The 24,180-nt window shown below is 40.7% G+C and overlaps 1 protein-coding gene across 1 annotated transcript in view; it reads left to right on the top strand.

The window, feature by feature from the left end:
- LOC124800439 (protein Peter pan) overlaps positions 1-24,180 on the top strand; it is a 106,913-nt gene that overhangs the window by 60,209 nt on the left and 22,524 nt on the right. The window contains exons 4-6 of the mRNA XM_047262996.1: positions 13,656-13,840; positions 18,543-18,687; positions 21,348-21,457. Of these exons, the coding sequence (XP_047118952.1) occupies positions 13,656-13,840; positions 18,543-18,687; positions 21,348-21,457 (440 nt within the window). The remainder of the gene's footprint in view (positions 1-13,655; positions 13,841-18,542; positions 18,688-21,347; positions 21,458-24,180) is intronic.

Below are 24,180 nucleotides of genomic sequence, written 5' to 3'. Positions count from 1 at the left end.
TTCATTTTCATTTGTTTTCACTGAACATTCTGAGATTTGTCAGGTATGATCTTAGACTGGCCTAAATACATTCTTTCGAATCTAATAACCTAAAAATTTGCTCTGGTACTAATCAAATTTTTGTAATTACCTATACCAAGAGCTTCACTCTGTGTATATTGTTCTTTAATTAAGGTGTTGAAATCTGTGGGTTTATTTACATAGCTACAAAATTGTATTTGTTTCACTCAAGAAAATATTCAGGCAGTCACCTATGTTTATCCAGTATACATGGAAGTTGACTACTTGTGATCAGGCTGAACTGTATAGAATTATTTTGAATGAATGACACACATTGTCTTCACTGTGCCTTGCTAGGCACATGATTTCAAAGCGTCTGCTTCTGAAGGATAATTCAGTTGAGGCCATTTAGACAAAACATCTAATTGTGTATAGGTATATGAAAGGTAAGATGACTGCCAGGCTTTATTATTATCTTTTAAATGTTTCATTTCTTTTTTTTTTTTTCAGAGCAGGAGTGACAAATTAGCCAGGGAGGGTGGTACAGAGAAAGGTGTTAGAACGTCCTCACAGTACGTGATTGGTGAAGTTTGGAGTCCCAATCCAGTATACAGATTCATAACAGTGTACAGGGTGTTACAAAAAGGTATGGCCAAACTTTCAGGAAACATTCCTCACACACAAATAAAGAAAAGATGTTATGTGGACATGTGTCCGGAAACGATTAATTTCCATGTTAGAGCTCATTTTATTTTCGTCCATCTACGCTCAATGGAGCATGTCACAATGATTTCATATGGGATACTCTACCTGTGAAGCTAGAACATGTGACTTTACAAGTACGACACAACATGTGGTTCATGCACAATGGAGCTCTTACACATTTCAGTCGAAGTGTTCGTATGCTTCTCAACAGCAGATTCGGTGACTGATGGATTGGTAGAGGCGGACCAATTCCATGGCCTCCACACTCTCCTGACCTCAACCCTCTTGACTTTCATTTATGGGGGCATTTGAAAGCTCTTGTTTACGCAACCCCGGTACCAAATGTAGAGACTCTTCGTGCTCGTATTGTGGACGGCTGTGATACAATACGCCATTCTCCAGGGCTGCATCAGCGCATTAGGGGGGATTCCATGCGACGGAGGGTGGATGCATGTATCCTCGCTAACGGAGGATATTTTGAACATTTCGTGTTTGAAGTCACGCTGGTACGTTCTCTTGCTGTGTGTTTCCATTCCATGATTAATGTGTTTTGAAGATACGTAATAAAATGAGCTCTAACATGGAAAGTAAGCGTTTCCGGACACATGTCCACATAACATATTTTCTTTCTTTGTGTGTGAGGAATGTTTCCTGAAAGTTTGGCCGTACCTTTTTGTAACACCCTGTATATTCCAGTGCAGAATGAAAGATTCATCCTGGAAATAATCCATAGGCTGTTATATCCTTTCTTCAAGGAGTACTTGCCCAGCAAGGTGCACAGGAGAGCTCATTGAAATTTGGAAAGTAGTGGAGAGGTACTGAAAGAATTGAAGCTCTAGTTTGTGGATCATGCCTTGATAGCTCAGTTAGTAAGAGCTTAGCCCACAGAAGGTAAAGCTCCAGGTTAAAGTCATGGACATTATTTGTGAGCTTCACAACAGTGCACACTACCCCGCCCCAGCCCCCCTCCCCCACCCCACCCACCCAGGGGGCTTGCTACTCTTTGGCGGGTTTGTGCTTGGTTAGCAAGATACCCTGCCTTTGCAGCATCTTTTCTCTTTCATGCTGCATGTCTTTCCTCATGCTGTTCTTTTTCCCCTCCCTTGGGGAACATGTCTGAGCTGTTTTTGGAAATGTACTCTGCATTTTTGGTAGTCAATATCAGAATACTCTCCACTGTTCCTTTTTTCTTTCTTCATTCACCTTCTCCTAAACTTCCTCCACTTCGGCGTTTGAGGTTCCTCTTTTACTTCTTCCTCCCTGTGAGTTCCTGAAGGCCGGCGCATATGTCTGATACATAACAGGTGACTGGGTAACGCGCAATTCCCAGCCCTGGGATGGTATGTGGGGTTCGCATGTACCCCGTGGTACAAGCCAGGTCCATGGAGGGGTGATTGCCTGGGCTGCTACCTTCCCAAATTGCTGACTGGTCCCTCTGTCAGGTGTTCGGGAGGTGTGAACAATCACCTAAGGTGGGTGCACCTCCTTCTGAAGGGGGGCCCCAGTTGGAAGGAGCGCGTCATCAGAGACGCTGGAAATCATGGGGTAGTTTCTTGCAATGAGCCAATCATCTTCACAGTCAGCGCTGAGGCTAACAATTCAGAAACCCTCCCAGTTGAACCAAGGTTCCTCGTGGTTTCACCTACAGAAGACGGTCAGTCCTTCACTACGGTAATCCGTTTATTATTCAGGAAGGTCTTGATGCAATTGCTGGCTCTGTGAAATCGTGCTCTCATTTATGCAATGGCACTTTGGTTTTGGAGACTGCTTCTGACTCTCAGCCACAACAATTGCTTGCAGCTTCACTCATCCGTGGCTGTTCTATTGGTGTCGAGGCCAATCGAACACTGAATTCTTCATGTGGTGTTATTTACACTATGCTGATCGGAGTGAAGCAGAAATCCAAATGTATCTCTCTGATCAGAATGTCATTGCTGTCCATCAGACGATAAAAAAAAAGAAAGATGCCTCCTTAGTGCAGGTTATGAAGTAATTACATTCCGACCATAAATTCTGAACCTAGTGCTCTGTCAAATGTGTAATCTGTGGTAGGGATGCCCACGAGAGCGATTGTCCGCCTCCTTCTCACTGCTGCATCAACTGCAATGGCAACCATGCTGCCTCCTCTCAAAATTGTCCCGCATATCTCGACGAGCGAGCTGTCCAGGAGATCCAGGTGAAGGAAAAAGTGCCTTACTCAGTCAATCACAAGTTGTGTAGTCGGAAACCCTACATCCTACCACCTGGCACCTACATTGCTGTTCTTGCTACATCTGACTCCACGAAGGTCATGCCCATGCAGAAACGCAACCTCAAATTTAGCACTGCAGTTGTGGTATCACCCAGCATCATGATAGTGTCCCTGATTTTTCTCAGATGTGCAACATGCCACCAGACTTCCACCTCACGGGGCGAAATCACCAACTACACAACCGGCAGGCCAGAAAGGACAGAAGGAATGCTCCTGTGAAGATTTCCTATGTCCCTCCAGCCAACCAGCATCTGAATTTTCCTCTTTTAATCTGAAACGCCCGAAGAAGTCGAACAAAGGTAAACATTCTTCTCCTTCACTGACTCAAAGATCCTCTTCAACAGTGTCGCCACGTGATACCCTTGCCTGAATGACCTCTGTGTCGCCAGTGTGCACCACTAACCATTTTTCTGCCCTGGACTCCACAGGCCGACAACAGAAGAATGCCGACAGTTTTGTGAACCTCACAGAGCAAGATCCTCCTGCCTCTGTGCCCTATAGGAGCCAGCCTTCGAAGGCTGGAATTTGGCAACCGCCGACGTTAAACCCCTTCATTTTTTCCTCCTCATCGTTCTCCTCCAATGGAACATTCACAATCTTCGATCCAACAAAGCGGATTTACGGCTGCTCTTGGAATCGCAGCGGCCACTCTTTCTCTGCCTTCAGGAAACAAAATTGCATCCTCATGACCACCTTGAATCTCGCATTTCTTCTCGGTCCATTTTGACCTTCCCCCTATTGATGGTGTTCCATCTCATGGGGGAGTCATGATGCTGATATGGGATGACATTTATAGTCAACCCATCACTCTGACTACCTGCCTTCAAGCTGTTGCAGTTCGCCTTTTCCTTCCTCACTTAACCGTTTCCCTTTGTACTGTTAACATTCCTCCGTTATTTGATATCACCAGGGCAGACATCCTCCAGCTTATTGGGCAGCTACCTCACCCCTTTCTGCTGCTTGGTGACTTTAATGTGCACCATCCCCTTTGGGGTTCTTCCAGAACCTGTCCGAGAGGTGCCCTCTTGGCTGACCTTGTTAATCAACTTAACCTCTTTTGCCTTAACAGAGGAGCACCCGTGTTCTTTGCAGACTCCATGCACACCTATTCCCGTTTGGATGTATCCTTCTGCACTGCCCAACTTGCCCGTCATCTCGAATCATCCGTTCTCTTTGACACATACTCGAGCAACCATTTCCCGTGTGCTGTCCGTTTGCTGACACCTACCCCCCTACATACACACCCAAATGGCAGCTTACTAAGGCTGATTGGAGGCTTTATTCCTCCCTAGCGACCTTCGACAAACAACATTTCCCCAGTTGTGGTGACCAGGTGGAATATCTTACAAATGTTATCCTTACCGCCGCAGAATGTTTCGTTCCTTGCACTTCCTCTTTACCATGACATATCCCTGTGCCTTGGTGGACCAAGGTGTGCCACGACACAATTTGCACGCAGAGACGTGCTCTCTGTGCTTTTAACCATCATCTTATGATGGAAAACTGCATTCATTATAAACAGATACATGCACAGCGTCATTGCATTCTTTGGGATAGCAAAAAAAGCTAGCTGTATTTCATTCACTAGTTCTGTTAACAGTTCCACTCCCTATTCTGTCGTGTGAGCCAACTTCCGATTGCTGTCCGGGGCCAAGATCCATTCCCCGTCTGACAATAGCAGATGATGTCATTGTGGACCGTATTGCTTTCTCAAACACCTGGGGATGCCATTTTGCAGAGATTTCGAGCTCCTCCCACTATCAACCAGCCTTCCTCCATCAGAAATGAGTGGAGGAGGCTCAGTCGATACCCTTCTCTTCTCAGAATCAAGAGTGCTACAATGCTGCCTTTACTATGAGGAAGCTAGATCAGGCTCTCACTTTGCCCTCCACCTCAGGGCCAGATTTTGTTCATATGCAGATGTTGCGGCACCTTTCTCTTGCAGGCAAACACTTTCTGCTTAATACATACAACCACATCTGGGCAGAGGGCCTGTTTCCCAGACACTGGCTTGAAGCACCTTCATACCCATACCTAAGCCCGGTAAGGACATACATCTTCCTTCTAGCTACTGCCCCATTTCTCTCACCAGCTGTGTTTGCAAGATGATGGAATGTACAAGTCATGCCCGGCTGATATGGTGGCCCGAGTCTTGCAATTTACTAATCACTGCACAGTTACCCTGTAGATTAATGCTATAATGGCTTGTCTCCTGTCGGGCATCTCCAACTCCCTTTTCTTTGATGATTTTGCCATCTAGTGCAGTTCTCTATGGCCTTATGTCATTGAGTGGCACCTTCTGCGATGTCCTGATTGTCTTATTTCATGGAGCATCGACAATGGTTTTTGTTTTTCCACTGACAAAACCATTTGTATGAATTTCTGGCAGTGAAATTGGTTTCTTCCATTGTCTTTACATCTTGGGCCTGTTGCTCTTCCATCCCTTGAAACTACAAAATTCCTGGGGCACATGCTCGGCAGAAAACTTTCTTGGTCCTCCCATGTGTCTTACCTGGCAGCCTGCTGTGTGTGGTCCCTTAATGTCCTCAATGGTACTTAGTGGGGTGCAGATCGAATCACCCTCCTCCATTTGTACCAGTTCCTTATCTGTATGAAACTGGACTATGGGTGTTTCGTCTGTCCCTCTTACACTGTCTCAATACTATCCACCATTATGGCATCCATTTGACCACTGGCACCTTTTACACTAGCTTGGTTGAGAGTCTGTATGCAGAAGCTGCCGAATTACTGATGTCCTATTGCCGTGACTTTCTCCTCAGGAGATATGCTTGCTGTTTGTCTGTCATCCATGGCCACCCATCCCTCGATGACTCCTTTGGTTGCCAGTATGAGGAGCGTCCCTCTCCTCTGTTACCTCCTGGAGTTCGCTTTTGGCTCTTGCTCTGCCAGCTTAACTTCATGCTACCTGCAACTTTCCCATTGGGTGTGAACTCTTCACCATCTTGGCTTCATGTGGTGGCCCGTATACACCTGGTCTTCATTCGCTTCCTAAGAACACTACTCCAGCCTCGCTCTGTTGTCTTTAGTTTCATGACCTTCCCAAGGAACTTTGCGTACACTGATGGTTCTCGGACTGTCCATTGTGTTGGGTGTGCCTTTGTCATTGGCACCGAGATTTTCTGGTATCAGCTTCTCGTACACTGCTCAGTATTTACGTCAGAGCTCTTCGCCCTATATCAGGCCACATAGTACATCCTGTGACACAGGCATTTCAATTACATCATCAGCTCCAACTCTCTCAGTGCCTTTCAAAGCCTCTGTGTGTTGTACACTGTCCATCCCTTAGTGCAATGGGTCCAGGAAAGCTGTCACTTGCCCACTCTTGATGGACCCACTGTGATGTTTATGTGGATTCATGGTCATGTCCATCTGACAGGAAACAAGGCCACTGATGCTGTTGCCAAGGTTGCAGTCCTTGTATCTCAGCCTGCTAGTTCTTACATTCCCTCTGATGATCTCTGTGTTGCTGTCTGTCAGCGGTTGGTGTCTCTTTGGCATCACCACCTGTCCTCCCTTCATGAGAAGAAGCTCCAGGGAATTAAGCCTCTTCCAATGGCTTGGACAACCTCCTCTCGGCCCTCTCACCACAAGGAGAACATTTTAACTAGGTTGCTTACTGGGCACTGTCTTTTTAGCCATCACCATTTCTTAAGTGGTGCTCCCCACCTCTTAGTGCAAATTGTGCTCAACTTTTGACTGTCCATCATTTCCTGATGGAATGCCCTTTTTTTAACCACTTATGTCCCTGTTTGTGATCGCTGTCTGAGTTAATGACCGTTTTAGCAAACGACCTCAGGTTGGCAACCACGTTTTACTTTTTATCCTTTGTAGCTAATGTCATTTAATGTTTAGTTCTGGACCTCTATTTTTCTATGGTGTATTTTATAGAATTTCTCCACATCCCTGTTTTTTAGCTCTCATCTCTTCTGTCGATTGGGACTGACATGTAGTCGTTTTAACTCCTCTCTTTGTCTTCGTGTTCTACAGTTTTATTACTGGCACATTTGACCCTAGTTATTTTGGTGTCCTAAAAACAAACAAAACTAAACAACAGTGCACAGCCTGCTGCAGAATGAGAGACTCATTCTATAGTATACCAGAAGTTTAGGCGTTCTTGTTGTTGCTGTCTCCAGTCCAAAGACTGGTTTGATGCAGCTCTCCAGATTACTTTATCCACTGCAAGCCTCTTCATGTCTGAATAATTACTGCAACCTACATCCTTCTGAATGTGCATAATGCAGTCATTTTTTGGTTTTCCTCTATGATTTTTACCCTCCACACATACCTCCAGTACTAAATTGATGGTCCCTTCATGCCTCAGAATGTGTCCTACCAACCAATCCCTCCTTCTAGTCAGATTGTGCCACAAATTTCTCTTGTCCCAAATTCTGTTCAGCATCTCCTCATTAGTTATGTGATCTACCCATCTAATCTTCAGCATTTTTCTGTAACACCACATTTCAAATGCTTCTATTCTCTTCTTGTCTGAACTGTTTATCATCCATGTTTCACTTCCTCACATTGCTACATTCTGTACAAATACTCAATGTTAACAAATTTCTCTTCTTCAGAAACGTTTTTCTTGCCATTGCTAGTCTTCATTTATATCCTCTTACTTCGACCACCATCAGTTATTTTGCTTTCCAAGCAGCAAAACTCATCTACTACTTTAAGTGCCTCATATCCTAATCTAATTCCCTCAGCATCACCTGATTTAATTCACCTACATTCCATTATCCTCGTTTTGTGTTTGTTGATGTTCATCTTATATCTTTCTTTCAAGACACTGTCCATTCCAGTCAACTGCTCTTCCGAGTCCTTTGCTATCTCTGACAGAGTTACAGTGTCATTGGATAACCACAGAGTTTCTATTTCTTCTCCATTGTTTTTAATACCTACTCCAAATTTTTCTTTTGTTTCCTTTACTGCTTGCTCTGTATACAGATTGCATAACGTTGGGGATAGGCTACAATTGTCTCACTCCCTTCTCAACCACTGCTTCCCTTTTGTGCCCCTTGACTCTTATAACTGCCATTTGATTTCTGTACAAATTGCAAATAACCTTTCGCTCCCAGTATTTTACCCCTGCCACATTTAGAATTTGAAAGAGAGAGTTTCAGTCAGCATTGTCAAAAGCTTTCTCTAAGTTTACAAATGCTATAAACGTAGGTTTGCCTTTCCTTAAGCCATCTACTGTGAGAAGTCATAGGGTCAGTATTGCCTCGCGTGTTCCTGCATTTCTCCAGAATCCAAACTGATCTTCCCTGAGATTGGCTTCTACCAGTTTTTCCATTTTTCTATAAAGGATTCGTGTCAGTATTTTGTGACCATGACTTATTAAGCTGATAGTTCCATAATTTTCACACCTGTCAGCACCTGCTTTCTTTGGAGTTGGAATTATTATGTTGTTCTTGAAGTCTGAGGGTATTTTGCCTGTCTCATATATCTTGATCACCAGATGGAAGAGTTTTGTCATGGCTGGCTCTCCCAAGGCTATCAAGAGCTCTAACGGAATGTTGTGTACTCCCAGGGCCTTGTTTTGACTTAAGTCTTTCAGCACTTTGTCAAATTCTTCACGCAGTATCATATCTTCCTTCTCATCTTCATCTATGTTCTCTTCCAATTCCATAATATTGCCCTAAAGTTCACCTCCCTTGTATAGACCCTTTATATACTCCTTCCACCTTTCTGCTTTCCCTTCTTTGCTCAGGACTGGTTTTGCATCTGAGCTTTTGATATTCATACAGAAGGTTCCCTTTTCTCCAAAGGTCTCTTTAATTTCCCTGTAGGCAGCATCTGTCTTACCCCTAGTGATTTATGCCTTTACAACCTTAGATTTGTCCTCTAGCCATCCCTGCTTAGCCATTTTGCACTTCCTGTGTCTCATTTTTCAGATGTTTTTATTCCCTTTCGTCTGCTTCATTTATTGCAGTTTTATATTTTCTCCTTTCATCAATTAAACTCAATATCTCTAGTGTTACCCGACTATTTCTACTAGCCCCCATAATTTTTCCTACTTGATCCTCTACTTCCTTCACCATTTCATCTCTCAAAGTTACCCATTCTTCTTCTACTCTATTCCTTTCCCTTGATCTTGTCATTTGCTCCTTAATGCTGCCTCTGAAACTATCTACAACATCTGCAGGGGTTGTGTGGCATGGACTGGGTGGTTTTTTAGGTTGGATGGCCTCGAGCAAGTACAGAAAGGGAAACAGCCTCAAAGGGTGCGGGGCAAAGTCAGGACATGCGGGGACAAAGCAGCAATCGGTATTGTAATTGTAAACTGTCGAAACTGCTGGTAAAGTACTGGAACTTCAAGTGCTGATAGAAAGCACCGAAGCTGAAATGTTATAGGTACGGAAAGCTGGCTTAAGCCAGAGATAAATTCTGCCGAAATTTTTACAAAGGCACAGACGGTGTTTAGAATGGATAGATTGCATGCAACCTGTGGTGGCGTGTTTGTCACTGTTAGTAGTAGTTTATCCTGTAGTGAAGTAGAAAAGGATAGTTCCTGTGAATTATTATGGGTGGAGGTTACACTCAACAACCGAGCTAGGCTAATAATTGGCTCCTTTTACCGACCTCCCGACTCGGCAGCATTAGTGGCAGAACAACTGAGAGAAAATCTGGAATACATTTCACATAAATTTTCTCAGCATGTTATAGTCTTAGGTGGAGATTTCAATTTACCGGATATAGACTGGGACACTCAGATGTTTAGGATGGGTGGTAGGGACAGAGCATCGAGTGACATTATACTGAGTGCACTATCCGAAAATAACCTCGAGCAATTAAACAGAGAACCGACTCATGGAGATAACATCTTGGACCTATTGATAACAAACAGACCCGAACTTTTTGACTCTGTAAGCGCAGAACAGGGAATCAGTGATCATAAGGCTGTTGCAGCATCCCTGAATATGGAAGTAAATAGGAATATAAAAAAAGGAAGTAAGGTTTATCTGTTTAGCAAGAGTAATAGAAGGCAGATTTCAGACTACCTAACAGATTAAAACGAAAATTTCTGTCCTGACACTGACAATGTTGAGTGTTTATGGAAAAAGTTCAAGGCAATTGTAAAATGCGTTTTAGACAGGTACGTGCCAAGTAAAACTGTGAGGGACGGGAAAAACCCACCGTGGTTCAACAACAAAGTTAGGAAACTACTGCGAAAGCAAAGAGAGCTTCACTGCAAGTTTAAATGCAGCCAAAACCTCTCAGACAAACCGAAGCTAAACAATGTCAAAGTTAGCGTAAGGAGGCCTATGCGTGAAGCGTTCAGTGAATTCGAAAGTAAAACTCTATGTACCGACTTGACAGAAAATCCTAGGAAGTTCTGGTCTTACGTTAAATCAGTAAGTGGATCGAAACAGCAAATCCAGACACTCCGGCATGATGATGGCATTGAAACAGAGGATGACACGCGTAAAGTTGAAATACTAAACACCTTTTTCCAAAGCTGTTTCACAGAGTCCTCGCACAAACGAAAAAATGGCTGACATTGAAATAAGTGTCCAAGGAATAGAAAAGCAACTGGAATCATTCAACAGAGGAAAGTCCACTGGACCTGACGGGATACCAATTCGATTCTACTCAGAGTACGCGAAAGAACTTGCCCCTTCTAACAGCCGTGTACCGCAAGTCTCTAGAGGAACGGAAGGTTCCAAATGATTGGAAAAGAGCACAGGTAGTCCCAGTCTACAAGAAGGGTCGTCGAGCAGATGCACAAAACTATAGACCTACATCTCTGACGTCGATCTGTTGTAGAATTTTAGAACATGTTTTTTGCTCGTGTATCATGTCGTTTCCAGAATATACTCTGTAGGAATCAACATGGATACCGGAAACAGTGATTGTGTGAGACCCAACTTGCTTTATTTGTTCATGAGACCCAGAAAATATTAGATACTGGCTCCCAAGTAGATGCTATTTTCCTTGACTTCCGGAAGGCTTTCGATGCAGTTCCGCACTGTCTCCTGATAAACAAAGTAAGAGCCCATGAAATATCAGACCAGCTGTGTGGCTGGATTGAAGAGTTTTTAGGAAACAGAACACAGCATGTTATTCTCAATGGAGAGACGTCTACAGACGTTAAAGTAACCTCTGGCGTGCCACAGGGGAGTGTTATGGGACCATTGCTTTTCACAATATATATAAATGACCTAGTAGATAGTGTTGGAAGTTCCATGTGGCTTTTCGCGGATGATGCTGTAGTATACAGAGAAGTTGCAGCATTAGAAAATTGTAGCGAATTGCAGGAAGATCTGCAGCGGATAGGCACTTGGTGCAGGGAGTGGCAACTGACCCTTAACATAGACAAATGTAATGTATTGCAAATACATAGAAAGAAGGATCCTTTATTGTATGATTATACGATAGCGGAACAAACACTGGTAGCAGTTACTTCTGTAAAATATCTGGGAGTATGCGTGCGGAACGATTTGAAGTGGAATGATTATATAAAATTAATTGTTGGTAAGGCGGGTACCAGGTTGAGATTCATTGGGAAAGTGCTTAGAAAATGTAGTCCATCAACAAAGGAGATGGCTTACAAAACACTCGTTCGACATATACTTGAGTATTGCTCATCAGTGTGGGATCCGTACCAGATCGAGTTGACGGAGGAGATAGAGAAGATCCAAAGAAGAGCGACGCATTTCGTCACAGGGTTATTTGGTAAGCGTGGTAGTGTTACGGAGATGTTTAGCAAACTCAAGTGGCAGACTCATTCAAGAGAGGCGCTGTGCATCGCGGTGTAGCTTGCTGTCCAGGTTTCAAGAGGGTACGTTTCTGGATGAGATATCGAATATATTGCTTCCCCTATTTACACCACCTGAGGAGATCACGAATGTAAAATTAGAGAGATTCGAGCACGCACGGAGGCTTTCTGGCAGTTGTTCTTCCCTCGAACCATACGCGACTGGAACAGGAAAGGGAGGTAATGACAGTGGCATGTAAAGTGCCCTCCGCCACACACCGTTGGGTGGCTTGCAGAGTATAAATGTAGATGTAGATGTAGATCTGGTTCTTTCAGTTCATCTAGGTCCCATCTCCTTAAATTTATGTATTTTTGCAGTTTCTTCAGTTTTAACCTGCAGTTCATAACCATTAAATTGTGGTCAGAGTCCACATCTGCCCCTGGAAATGTCTTACAATTTAAAACCTGGTTCTAAAATCTCTGTCTTAACATTATATAATCAATCTGAAACCTTCTGGTGTCTGCAGGTCTTTTCCATGTATATAACCTTCTTTCATGATTCTTAAACAAAGTGTTAACTATGATTAAATTATGCTCTTTGCAAAATTCTACCAGACGGCTTCCTCTTTGATTCCTTTTCCCCAGTCCATATTCACCTGCTACTTTTCTTTCTCTTCCTTTTCCTACTATTGAATTCCATTCTCCCATGACAATTAAATTTTCATCTCCCTTAACTATCTGGATAATTTCCTTTATCTCATCATACAGTTCCTCAATCTCCTTCTCATCTGCAGAGCTAGTCGGCATATAAACTTATACTACTGTGGTAGATGTGAGCTTCATATCTACCTTGGCTACAATAATGTGTTTATTATGCTGTGCATAGTAGGTTATCCACATTCCTTTCTTTTTATTCATTATTAAACCTACTCCAGCATTATCCCTATTTGATTTTGTACTTATAACCCTGTACTCGCCTGACCAGAAGCCCTGTTCTTCCTGCCATGGAGCTTCACTAATTCCCACCATATCTAACTTTAAACTATTCATTTTCCATTTTAAATTTTCTAACGTACCTGCCCAATTAAGGGATCTGACATTTTACACTCTGATCCGTAGAAAGCCAGTTTTGTTTCTCCTTATAATGACGTCCTCCTGAGTTGTCCCCACCCGGAGATGCGAGTGGGGGAATATTTTACCTCCAGAATATTTTACCCAAAAGGATGCCATTAAAATTTAACATACAGTAGAGCTGCATGCCCTCGGGAAAAATTATGACTGTAGTTTCCCCCTTGCTTTCCGCTGTCCTCAGTACCAGCACAGGAAGGCTATTTTGGTTGATGTTATGAGACCAGATCAGTCAATTAGCCAGACTGTTGCTCCTGCAGCTACTGAAAAGGCTGCTGCCCCTCTTCAGTAACAACACATTTGGCCTCTCAACAAATACCACTCCACTGTGGTTGCACCTACAGTATGCCTGTTTTCATTGCTAAGGCACGCAAACCTCCCCACCAATGGTAAGGTCCATTGTTCATGGGGGGTGAAGGGGTTAGGCATTAGCAAGGCAAATTTTGAATGCGAAATTCATGTTAAATGTCCATGTTCTGTAATGTACATAGGGAAACAGTTCGCGTGTTGGAGAGCAAATCTTGTGACAATGCTTGAAGTACATATTCAGATTTCTCTGACGGCCTTGTTCCTGTAATTCTGTTGCAGAACATGTTCCAGGGCATTTGCATTATTTTTAGGAGCTTGTGTTCCTCTCCACTGCATAAAGATATATCATGTTCGTGACCATGCCATTTTGTGTAATATTTCTCTGCTTCCACATTTCTTTGTCACATTTTCTCTTTTTGTGTGCAGAAAAAAAACTTTTTTTTTGGAAAGAAAAAAAAAGATTTTTTAAAATGTTGCACACAGTAAATAAATGTTGAAGCTGTTTGTTTATTTATCTTTACCTAATTTATTGTATACTTGCAGGTGAACCTTAACAACATAAGACGATGTGTAATGTTGAACTACAACTCTACATCAAAATTGATTGATTTCAGACATTATGCAATAAAAGTTGTGCCTGTTGGCCTGTCTCGAAGTGTCAAGAAGTTAGTGCAGAGTAAAGTTCCAAATCTAGCCAGATATAGTGATGTATCTGAATTTCTAACAAAGTGAGTAATGTCTTTATATGAACCATTCTGATAAAAATTACCCTTTGCTGTTAAATAAACCACAGACAGGGAGAAATAAAACAAGAATTCTTAACTAAAGCAATAGCAGTGATGATAAACTGACAATAATTTGGCCCATGATTGTCTTTGTTATTGTGGTAAATAATGTTCACCACACTCCATGCGGTCTTTAGAAACTCATATTGATGGTTGGGGATCAAAAAATGTAGTATGTATTTTTTGACTTTTTTAGATTAAATCTACGCGTTTAAAAGGGTTAGAATTACACACTGTTCATAATGTCTCTTACACCTTGTAATAGGCAACCTATTGCTTACCATCCACTTTGAAGAAAGAAACAAAAGTGACGTTTCAACTCATAAAATCCTGAATACACCAAAACTTTGTTGAGACAAAGTTCTACAAGTAAAACACATAATGAGGAGGGAAATGTCATAAATAGTGCTTAGTATCATCATAGCACCTGCTTCTGCCATAACTAATGCAAATATGCAGCTACCTAAGGGATTCCAGATTTTGTGAAAGAAGGAAATACAGATTTTAACCAAATTAGAATAAAGTTATGCAATGAATTTAGAACCTTTTTTCAGGATTGTAGAAATGATAAAAAAGAAGTGTGTTGCTTCGAACTACAGTGGCACCTATTTAGGCACAGTGTATTCTGTGTGTTTTATGTTATACCTTTCATCACCAGACAGTTTAATGTTTTCTACAAATGACAGTAATCATCTCCAGGACCTGATAGTTTGAAGGAACAGGCTCCATTCACATTCCAACACTGTTCCACCTTCAAAATGGTTATTTATTATGTCCAGCATATGAGATGTTGATCATCCATTTAACATCCACTACTGGATAAAGGCTTTACAGCCTTCTGCCATGTAGCTCCTCAGTGTTTCATAATGTCGCCTAGCCAGTTTTCTTATCCCTTAGAATCCTATGAAGGCCTTCCTTCATCTATCTTGTGTGCGTTGACCTGGTTGCTTGTCCCATCCACCTCCAATTATTTTTTATTGTTGTTAATTACAGCATCCTTTTCAGTCTGTTCTATAATCTATTTGTTTGTTTTCTGTCTCTCCTTGTAATTTCCAACATGCATCTCTCCATTACTCGCTGAGCAACCTTCAGGTTTTGGATGGCTTTCGAAATTCTTAGTGATTGTAAACTTTCCTTTTTGGCTACATTTTAAGCTTGATCTAAAAAAGTTCTGTTTGTTTCTTTTCCTGCTCATCTGGTCATTGTCTTAAAGTGCCCTAAATATAAAATCCTACACCAAGTTAGATAGTGCAGCGGTTAGAGCACAGGACTTGCATTCGCGGTTAGAGCACAGGACTTGCATTCGGGAGGGCAATAATGCAAATCCCCACCCAGCCATCCTGGTTCTGTGTGATTCTCCTGAGTCTCTTAAACCAAATGGTGACATGATTCCTTTAAAAGGGTATGGTGGATTTCATTCGCCATCCTTCCTCAATCTGAGCTTGTGCTCTGTCTCTAATGACCATTTTGTTGACAGGATATTATACACTAATATTTCTTCCCAAAATAAACTCACTCACTGGTTCTGTGACTTTAATTGCTCATTTTTATTATTTTATTTTGGATATGTCTTTTAGTCTTGTTGTAATTGAGTTTCAACCCTACTTTTAGGCATTTAATTCATTATTGAAGTTCATCTTCTCTAAAGACAGATAATGTCGCCAGCCAAATGAAAGTGGATTGGATATGATCCATTAACAAACATTTGTTCTTCCTTTTTCTCATTTAAGGATGTGACAACTTTCTGTAGGACTGCTGAAAATAACTGTGGTAACATAAAATCTCCCTGCTCTACAGCTCTTTCTGTTCTGAATTTCTTGTAATCCGATGAAGTCACACAAAATCTTTAATGCTGACAAACTTTTGCAAAGCTTCCAGAGCTGCCCAAGAAGAGATACTAGCAAAGAGGCAACTCATCTTGTACGGGAATTGAGTACATTAAATGAGAAATTTTGTGGTGTACTACTAGGGCCAACAGATGCATATGTACAATGCCCCACGTACTTTGCTACCCGATTTGCTGCTTCCTGCGCATAGTGCATGTATTAGATATTTGAGGGAACCATTCAATTCTCCATCCGATAAAGCAAGTAAAGGAATCTCCATCTCATATTGTCACAGTAACTTCCTCATGACTTCAAATAGTGTACTGCAGGTGGCCTTGGACGTGGAGTAACAAATTGTGAACTGTGCTTTTCATATCATGAGCAAGGGTAGCCGTTATTGCTTTATTAAATCAGTAAAAGGAAGCCAGGATAGCCTGTAAATCCAGGTGAGAAGTGGTTGATGACAACTTGAGTCCAGACTTGAAGCTGGCTGTACCAACAACCTCCATCCCATACTAGATCCCTTGGGAAATGTATTTGAGGTAATTAAATACTTCCTGACCTCATCACCCATCTAATATTGGAATTCCAAAACAAAGCAATTACACTCTCTGTGGAAGGCTGTACCTTGCAATAAGATCAGTAGTTTATGTGATTTGTGCTGGCACAAGTCCCTTACCAGTAACAGTCAACACATATCTGCTGTTAAGAGATACAATTACAGGTAAGTTATAACAATCAACAATCACAACCACCTGAGAGACATGTGACCTATCCATTGTCTGTGATTCCCCCTACATAAAGATCTGGCTGCAACAGTCAGAGATTGTGTAAAAATCACTATCAAATCATGTAAAAGTATTATACGAGGAACCAACAACTGTATGCTTGTAAGTATGAATCTTGTGGCTCCCAAATAATATGACTTACCTGATTTCTATAAATATGGCATTCCAATACGTCTGTTAGTCATCCTTCTCTGCTCTTTGTTGTTTAGTAGTGAGAGAACTAGATTACATCATAAAAATGAGAACAAAATCTAAAACTTAAGCTTGGTATCAGAAAATTAATACTTATTGATAATGGGAAATCCTGGATGGAATATAACAATATTATGAGAAGGAAAGCTGCTACTCACCATGTAGCGGAGATGCTGAGTTGCAGATAGGCACAACAGAAAGACTCACAAGTTAGCTTTCAGCCATTAAGGCCTTCGTCCACAGTAGACACACACATGCACACGCACTCATGCAACCACAACTCACACACACGACTGCAGTCTCAGGCAACTGAAACCATGCTGTGACTCAGCATCTCCGCTATATGGCGAGTAGCAACTTTCCTTCTCATAATATCGATACTTATTGATAAGATATACTGGTCCCACCCAGTTCCAAAAAAGTATCATATACTGTTTAATTGCTTGTTTACAAACGATGCTGTTTAATTGCTTGTTTACAAACATTCCCACTGATAAATGTATTAACATATTAACAGAACTTTTGCTCAAACATAAAGTAAATCCTATAGAAAAAGGGAAAGGCATGGCCACAGAAGTGAATGTTTGGCTATCTGTGTGGTTGTGTGTGTCAATGTGTGTACTTCTGCTAGAAAAAGAGCTTGTGCTTGAATGCTGTTGTTATATGTTTCTATGCTCCACATTGATCTTCTGTGAGTGAGTGGTTGCGTTTTCTTTATTTTACGTATTGCTCCATCCAGGAATTTCCGTTATTGTTGTAAATCCTGTAGAAATACATGACATAGGCATTGCTACTCAAGCATATGTAATACATAATTATCCAGTTTTAGAAGATTTATTATACACAGTCTCATGGCCTAGACATGGGTTTTCCTCTTTAGTTCTATCCTATCTGAATTTTTCATGAACGATTTTGAAAAAAATATTCATACTGAAAGAAAAATATTCATACTGAAAGAGCCATGGAATTGCAAAATTAAATACTGGATCAACTGTGCAGATTTGCTGTGTCCGTGGACTGGTACCACGAGCCTGTTAAATACCTCCCTGCAACATGTGCAACATATGAACTCCCAAAACATTAAAATTCATTTTGCAGTGGAGCTGGGGAGGCATTTCTAAATTTCTTGTACTTTAATGTAGACATTAGTACAAAGTAACACATTTAGAGAAAAACAATAGCTATCAGCACTGTAATCCTGCAAGCTTCCAGCACGCACAGATTCTATTATCAGAACCTACTTTTCAGACAGAATTATAGAGTATTAGACTGATTGCTTTCAGTAATGTCTACAGCTCTGAGCACACTTATATGCATGTAAAATTACAAAAGCTGAAAGCCAATTCTTCATCAAATAAATAATATTTTGCAGCCACCAGAAAAATGTTTCATCGAGCAAGGTGGCACAGTGGTTAGCTCTCTGGATTCGCATTTGGGAGGACGACAGATCAAACCTGCACCCGACCATCCAGATTAAGGTTTTCCGTGATTTCCCTAAATCAGTTCAGGCAAATGTCAGGATGGTTCCTTTGAATGGGCATGGCTGACTTCCTTTCCCATTCTTCCCTAGACTGTCGCGACTGATGAAGTCACTGTTTGTCTTCTCCCCCAAAACAACCAACCAAAAATGTTTCTATTTTTATAATGACATTTTTTTGAAGATAAAGGACAAAGGATTCATAGGTAATATTCTGAAAGAAATGCTTAATTACTAAATAAATTCTTTGCAATTGATTCAGATAAAAGCCTTCAGCATGATCCATGAAATTCATGTTCATGTTTCGTATAAAAATGGTTTCAATTTACAGTGTGGTACAAATATGACTTTTTACTTGTTAGCCCAGACCAGTTGTCAGAGAGTGAGGCAGAAGACGATCCCTCAAGTCATGTGACACTACCACAAAAGATAGCCTCTAGAGGAAACATAACTTCCGGGCAGTCTGCAATAAGGCTTGTGGAAATGGGCCCAAGATTAACTTTGCAGGTTTGTATTTATGCCTTCAGTTTCATGCATTAAATATAGTCCGATTCACGAATGATGGCAGTTCTTGCTGGTAGAGCCACAGCTGGGGATTGTACTGTTGTCAGTTGCAAGTAACAGTTGTGGTGTGCGCAAATGTGTGCTTTGTGCTTGAAAGGAGTGTATATCCTGTAAAGTATGCATCTTGCTTGCTTATGTAAAATTTATCGCTTACCACCACCATCAGCTGTGACAACTCACAACAAATCGAATAAAAACACTAAATAACTCACTATGATCTCGTTTAATGCTCGCTTTGGCTACAACATTCACATCAGAGCACTCAGTACATGCTCACTGGTTGTTGGAGTATGCATGGTGTGGATGCACAGAACAAGGGGAAACTCAGCTGCCATGATTCGTGAATCTATTTATAGTGTATAGTTGTCAAATATTTTTTTTAATTTAGGATTGATTGTGTGTGTGTAAAATGAACTGAAGTCGAAGTTCTTGCAAAAATAGTGTACTCTGAACTTTTTTGGTTTGTATATTTTGGGCAGTTATATAAAACAACTCTTTGCAAAAAAAAAAAAAAAAAAAAAAAAAAAAAAAAAAAAAAAAAAATGGGCACTAGCAAGTACTACGCAAAATGGTATTGTCACAACATTAGTGACAAAGTTTTAATCAAGCATGTAGACATGCGTAGGTAGCCTGAGATGTTCCCAAACTCATGTGGCAGAAACTGCATTCTTCCATCATTAGGCATGGCATCTGGGAGAAATAAGCAGTATTTCCATTTCCTAGTTGTTCATTTCACAAAGAGAGTTTAATCAAAAGACTGTGGTTTCAGTTGCCTGAGACTGCAGTCGTGTATATATATCTGTGTGTGTGTGTGTGTGTGTGTGTGTGTGTGTGTGTGTGTGTGTGTCTACCTATTGTGAACGAGGGCCTTAATGGCCAAAAGCTTTATTTGTGACAGTTTTTTTGTTGTGCCTATCTCCGACTCAGCATCTCTGCTATATGGTGAATAGCAACATTCCTTTTCATAATATTGTTACATTCCATCCTGGATTTTCCATTTTTTGACTGTGAATAAAATCTTACATGTTGGAAATAAACATATTTTTATCCTATAAAATAATCGTATTTTGTGTAATGTCAGAGAGAAAGGGCAAATTCATGCATTCATTGAATATTCGTCCCGAAAACAAAAGTAATTTTCATAGTGAAAATATTGTGAAATGTTATTTATTTCTTTGTTCCCATCTGGTGAATACTTATTTTAGACACATACCTCCACAATGCTTTCCTTAATTTTTGCACTTCTGCTTCTTATTTTTCACTTTCACGGTGTTCAGAATCCTTTGCGTACAGTGAACTTTTTAGTGGTGGTCAACAATTTGGAGCATATTAAACCTCACAAGACTGCATTCTTTAAACAGGTATGAATCTTGCACAGATCTGTGTAATCTTTCTTTCAGTTGTCTGGCTATCAAGCTGCTTATCATTAACAATTGAAAGACCAACTCTCCGCTGTAAGCACTATGTGGCAAGTATGTTTGCTCATGTTTAAGGCTACAGTGGCACAAGACATGATCATGCCTTGGAGTGCAATGCTTGCAGTCACCATGCACCACATATCACTGTCTGCCCATTGCACTGTATCCGAATGCATGCATTTGTTAATCAGCCTACTGAGCAGGCCTGATGTACATTGAGTAGGTATTAGGTACTAAGTAGTACAACATTTCAGCAACTCTGTGTGATATGTCATTAATTATATAACTACTAATTTATAATGTCACAGGTGAACACTTATTCCACAGCAGATACTTAGTTTCAGCCATCAACTGAGGCTTGTTTTACAATGATATTTCCATTCGTGCCCACTCTTGGTTGATTCGTGTAGCACACTTGTTGCTTCATAACCTGCCTCTGTTCTGCATTTTGCCATTGATATCTTTCACTGTTCTCTGTACTATCATAGTCAGCTTTCTTCCAGTGTATTTTGTTGTCTTCTTTCCTTCTACCTCACACTGTGCTGTATTTATTTTCTGTACCACACAAATACTACTCCTGTTAAAACAAACCCATTACTCTTTGCTGTTTCAGTCTTCGCTGTTGTCCTTCATTATACACTTCGGGCTTGTATCTCCTTAGAGTGTCGTCATCATTTACTGAAGAGTCTGTCTGAGTTTCCATCTCTGTATGAATTTTTGCTGTCAATCATGTCATTGCATTTTCATTTTATCTGTCAAAACATGAGTACTTCATCATAAGATGTCATTCTTTGTTTTCTGTGTTTACCTGATTTGACTTAAAAGGAAGTTGGTCAAACAAATCCTTTGCTCAACTTATAGTCATAGCAAACAGTTTGACAACCTGGCAATGCCTTTGTGTGGAAGATTTACTATAGCCTTCCATGGAACATTTAAATTTGTGCTCCTGTAGGAAATCAAATTGTGGTCTATTAAAAAACTCCATACAAAAGATAAAATTAAAAGGTAACAGTATAAAGTGTTGACTGGATCATTTTGCCATATTGGTTGCCCTTTGCTTGATGGTAGTCTACTTACAGTATTTATAGTCAGAAATAGATTAGATTCTCTGTTATTTTGAATAGAATACATATGCACACATTATAATTTGGTTAATGAGAAACACCCTGTTTCCTTAAATTTCAGTTAATCAAAATTGAAGAGGGTTTGCTGATGGGGGAAGTACTCTTCCATGAACTTGTTGAAAAGACTGAAGAAGAAAAACAGTTGATTAAGAAGAAAAGGGAAGAGAAAAGGTGACACACTTTGCTCTATATTCTAAGCATTATTCCTCTATTTCTATGCTTATGATCAAAGAAACTGCTGTAAAGATCCATTAGCTAATGGCCATCTCTGTGTAATTATAAACTGTTATAGGAGAAAGATTAAGGAAAGGCAAACCTACATTTCTAGCATTTGTAGACAAAAGCTTTTGACAATGTTGACTGGAATACCCTCTTTCAAATTCTGAAGGTGGCAGGGGTAAAATACAGGGAGCAAAAGGCTATTTACAATTTGTACAGAAACCGGATGGCAGTTATAAGAGTCGAGGGACATGAAAGGGAAGCAGTGGTTGGGAAGGGAGTGAGACAGGGTCGTAGCGTCTCCCCGATGTTATTCAATCTGTATATTGAGCAAGCAGTAAAGGAAACAAAAGAAAAATTCGGAGTAGGTATTAAAATCCATGGAGAAGAAATAAAAACTTTGAGGTTTGCTGATGGCATTGTAATTCTGTCAGAGACAGCAAATAACTTGGAAGAGCAGCTGAACGGAATGGACAGTGTTTTGAGAGGAGGATATAAGATGAACATCAACAAAAGCAAAACGAGGATAATGGAATGTAATCGAATTAAGTCGGGTAATGCTGAGGGAATTAGATTAGGAAATGAGACACTTAAAGTAGTAAAGGAGTTTTGCTATTTGGGGAGCAAAATAACTGATGATGGTCAAAGTAGAGAGGATATAAAATGTAGACTGGCAATGGCAAGGAAAGTGTTTCTGAAGAAGAGAAATTTGTTAACATCGAGTATAGATTTAAGTGTCAGGAAGTCGTTTCTGAAAGTATTTGTATGGAGTGTAGCCATGTATGGAAGTGAAACGTGGACGATAAATAGTTTGGACAAGAAGAGAATAGAAACTTTCGAAATGTGGTGCTACAGAAGAATGCTGAAGATTAGATGGGTAGATCACATAACTAATGAGGAGGTATTGACTAGAATTGGGGAGAAGAGGAGTTTGTGGCACAACCTGACAAGAAGAAGGGACCGGTTGGTAGGACATGTTCTGAGGCGTCAAGGGATCACAAATTTAGCATTGGAGGGCAGCGTGGAGGGTAAAAATCGTAGAGGGAGACCAAGAGATGAACACACTAAGCAGATTCAGAAGGATGTGGGTTACAGTAAGTACTGGGAGATGAAGAAGCTTGCACAGGATAGATTAGCATGGAGAGCTGCATCACACCAGTCTCAGGACTGAAGACCACAACAACATAGGAGGTGTTGGTTGGCAGACAGCCACATTTTAAAAAAAATTGCTAGGTAGATATTATTAAATATTGGACTGAGTTCTTCACATTTGTAGACAAACCAAAACACACACACACACACACACACACACACACACACACACACACACACACACACACGGTCATTGTCATAGTCATCTCTGGGCACTAAGGTCTGACTCGATAACTATAATATCCAGCTGTCTTTTTTTCCATGTATCTGTCTGCCACTCAATACTTCCTCTATATGGTGAGTAGCAATCCATCTTTGTTATTCTTTCATAGATTTTCTTTTGTTCAGTTATAAACAGTTGTAAGTTCAGTATCATAACTGCCATGAAGGTGGTTTTGATTTGATTTAACCAGGGAGACAAAATAATAATAGTCTTATCTCCCTGTTACCCACACAGAAACTGTGTTCATTGTACAGTATATCTCTCTGTCATTCTAATAAACATAACCAGTATCCTTAGAGAGTTGTAGGAGTCCCTTTACTAGGTCTCCATTAGCACAGTTTCTTCAGGAATTAATGTTTCAAATATTTTGTCTCTTTCAGCCACCATTGCTTTGCATTGGAAGATTAAATGGAGTGCAGTTTCATCCCCCATACCACATAGCCTGCACTTAGAGCCTCCTATCTCTATTCCCATTGTGTACTGGTGTTTCTTAAATTTCCCATGGCCAGCCGTTAAACTTATCATTATTCAAGTGTAATCTGCCTCCCATTAAAGCCTAGGATTACAGAACTTCATTTTAAACATAGTTTCGGTGTCATTAGCTTACACTGTTTTGCTTTTGGGTTTTAGTGCAATGTTCTACATGCAGCCTCCTTATTCAAACAAGTAGTTCAGATTTTATGATTGCCTTGGTGATAGTTGGGACTGGTTCTAGTCCAAGACATGGAGTCATCACCCTTCCCCAGACCCACCTATCAGCTTCTTCATTACCGCTATTTTCTTAGTGATTAGGTACTCACATCATAGTGTCTGATAAGTTTATTGTGGAGATTGGGAGGGCGACAAAAAGCATTTGTAGCTGTGGTGGCCAAAATGTCAGGCAGAATGGACTCATTTCAGGGCATGATTTTAGGTAGCCTTGTCTAAGTAGGTGGTTAATACATTCAAGGCCAGGATAAAACTAACTCTCCATGGCACCCTCCTCAGATTTAGTGTTAAGATGACCTAGTGAACAGCATGTCAAAAACTGAAACAGATCAAGCATGAAAACAGGAAGAAGGTGTGCTGAACTGTAAAAAAAAAAAAAAAAAAAAAAAAAAGGCAGCAAAATAGAAACAGTGAACAGTCCAAGTTCAAGATATAAAATAATGAGTGCATTTGAATAGCAGTGCCTTCGTGGTTATGTGAAAAATAATTGAATTGTGAAGGAGGTGGTCTGGTTCAGTTCTCCCTTGTGCCCTATATTTTTTTTTTCACAAAATTATGAACTGTTCATTCCGTCATTGGCGTGTCTGTTCGC

Source organism: Schistocerca piceifrons, chromosome 1 (assembly GCF_021461385.2).
Source record: "Schistocerca piceifrons isolate TAMUIC-IGC-003096 chromosome 1, iqSchPice1.1, whole genome shotgun sequence".
NCBI classification, from domain to species: domain Eukaryota; kingdom Metazoa; phylum Arthropoda; class Insecta; order Orthoptera; family Acrididae; genus Schistocerca; species Schistocerca piceifrons.
The sequence above is the reverse complement of the archived record's forward strand: the minus strand, read 5'-3'. Positions and strand labels throughout refer to the sequence as shown.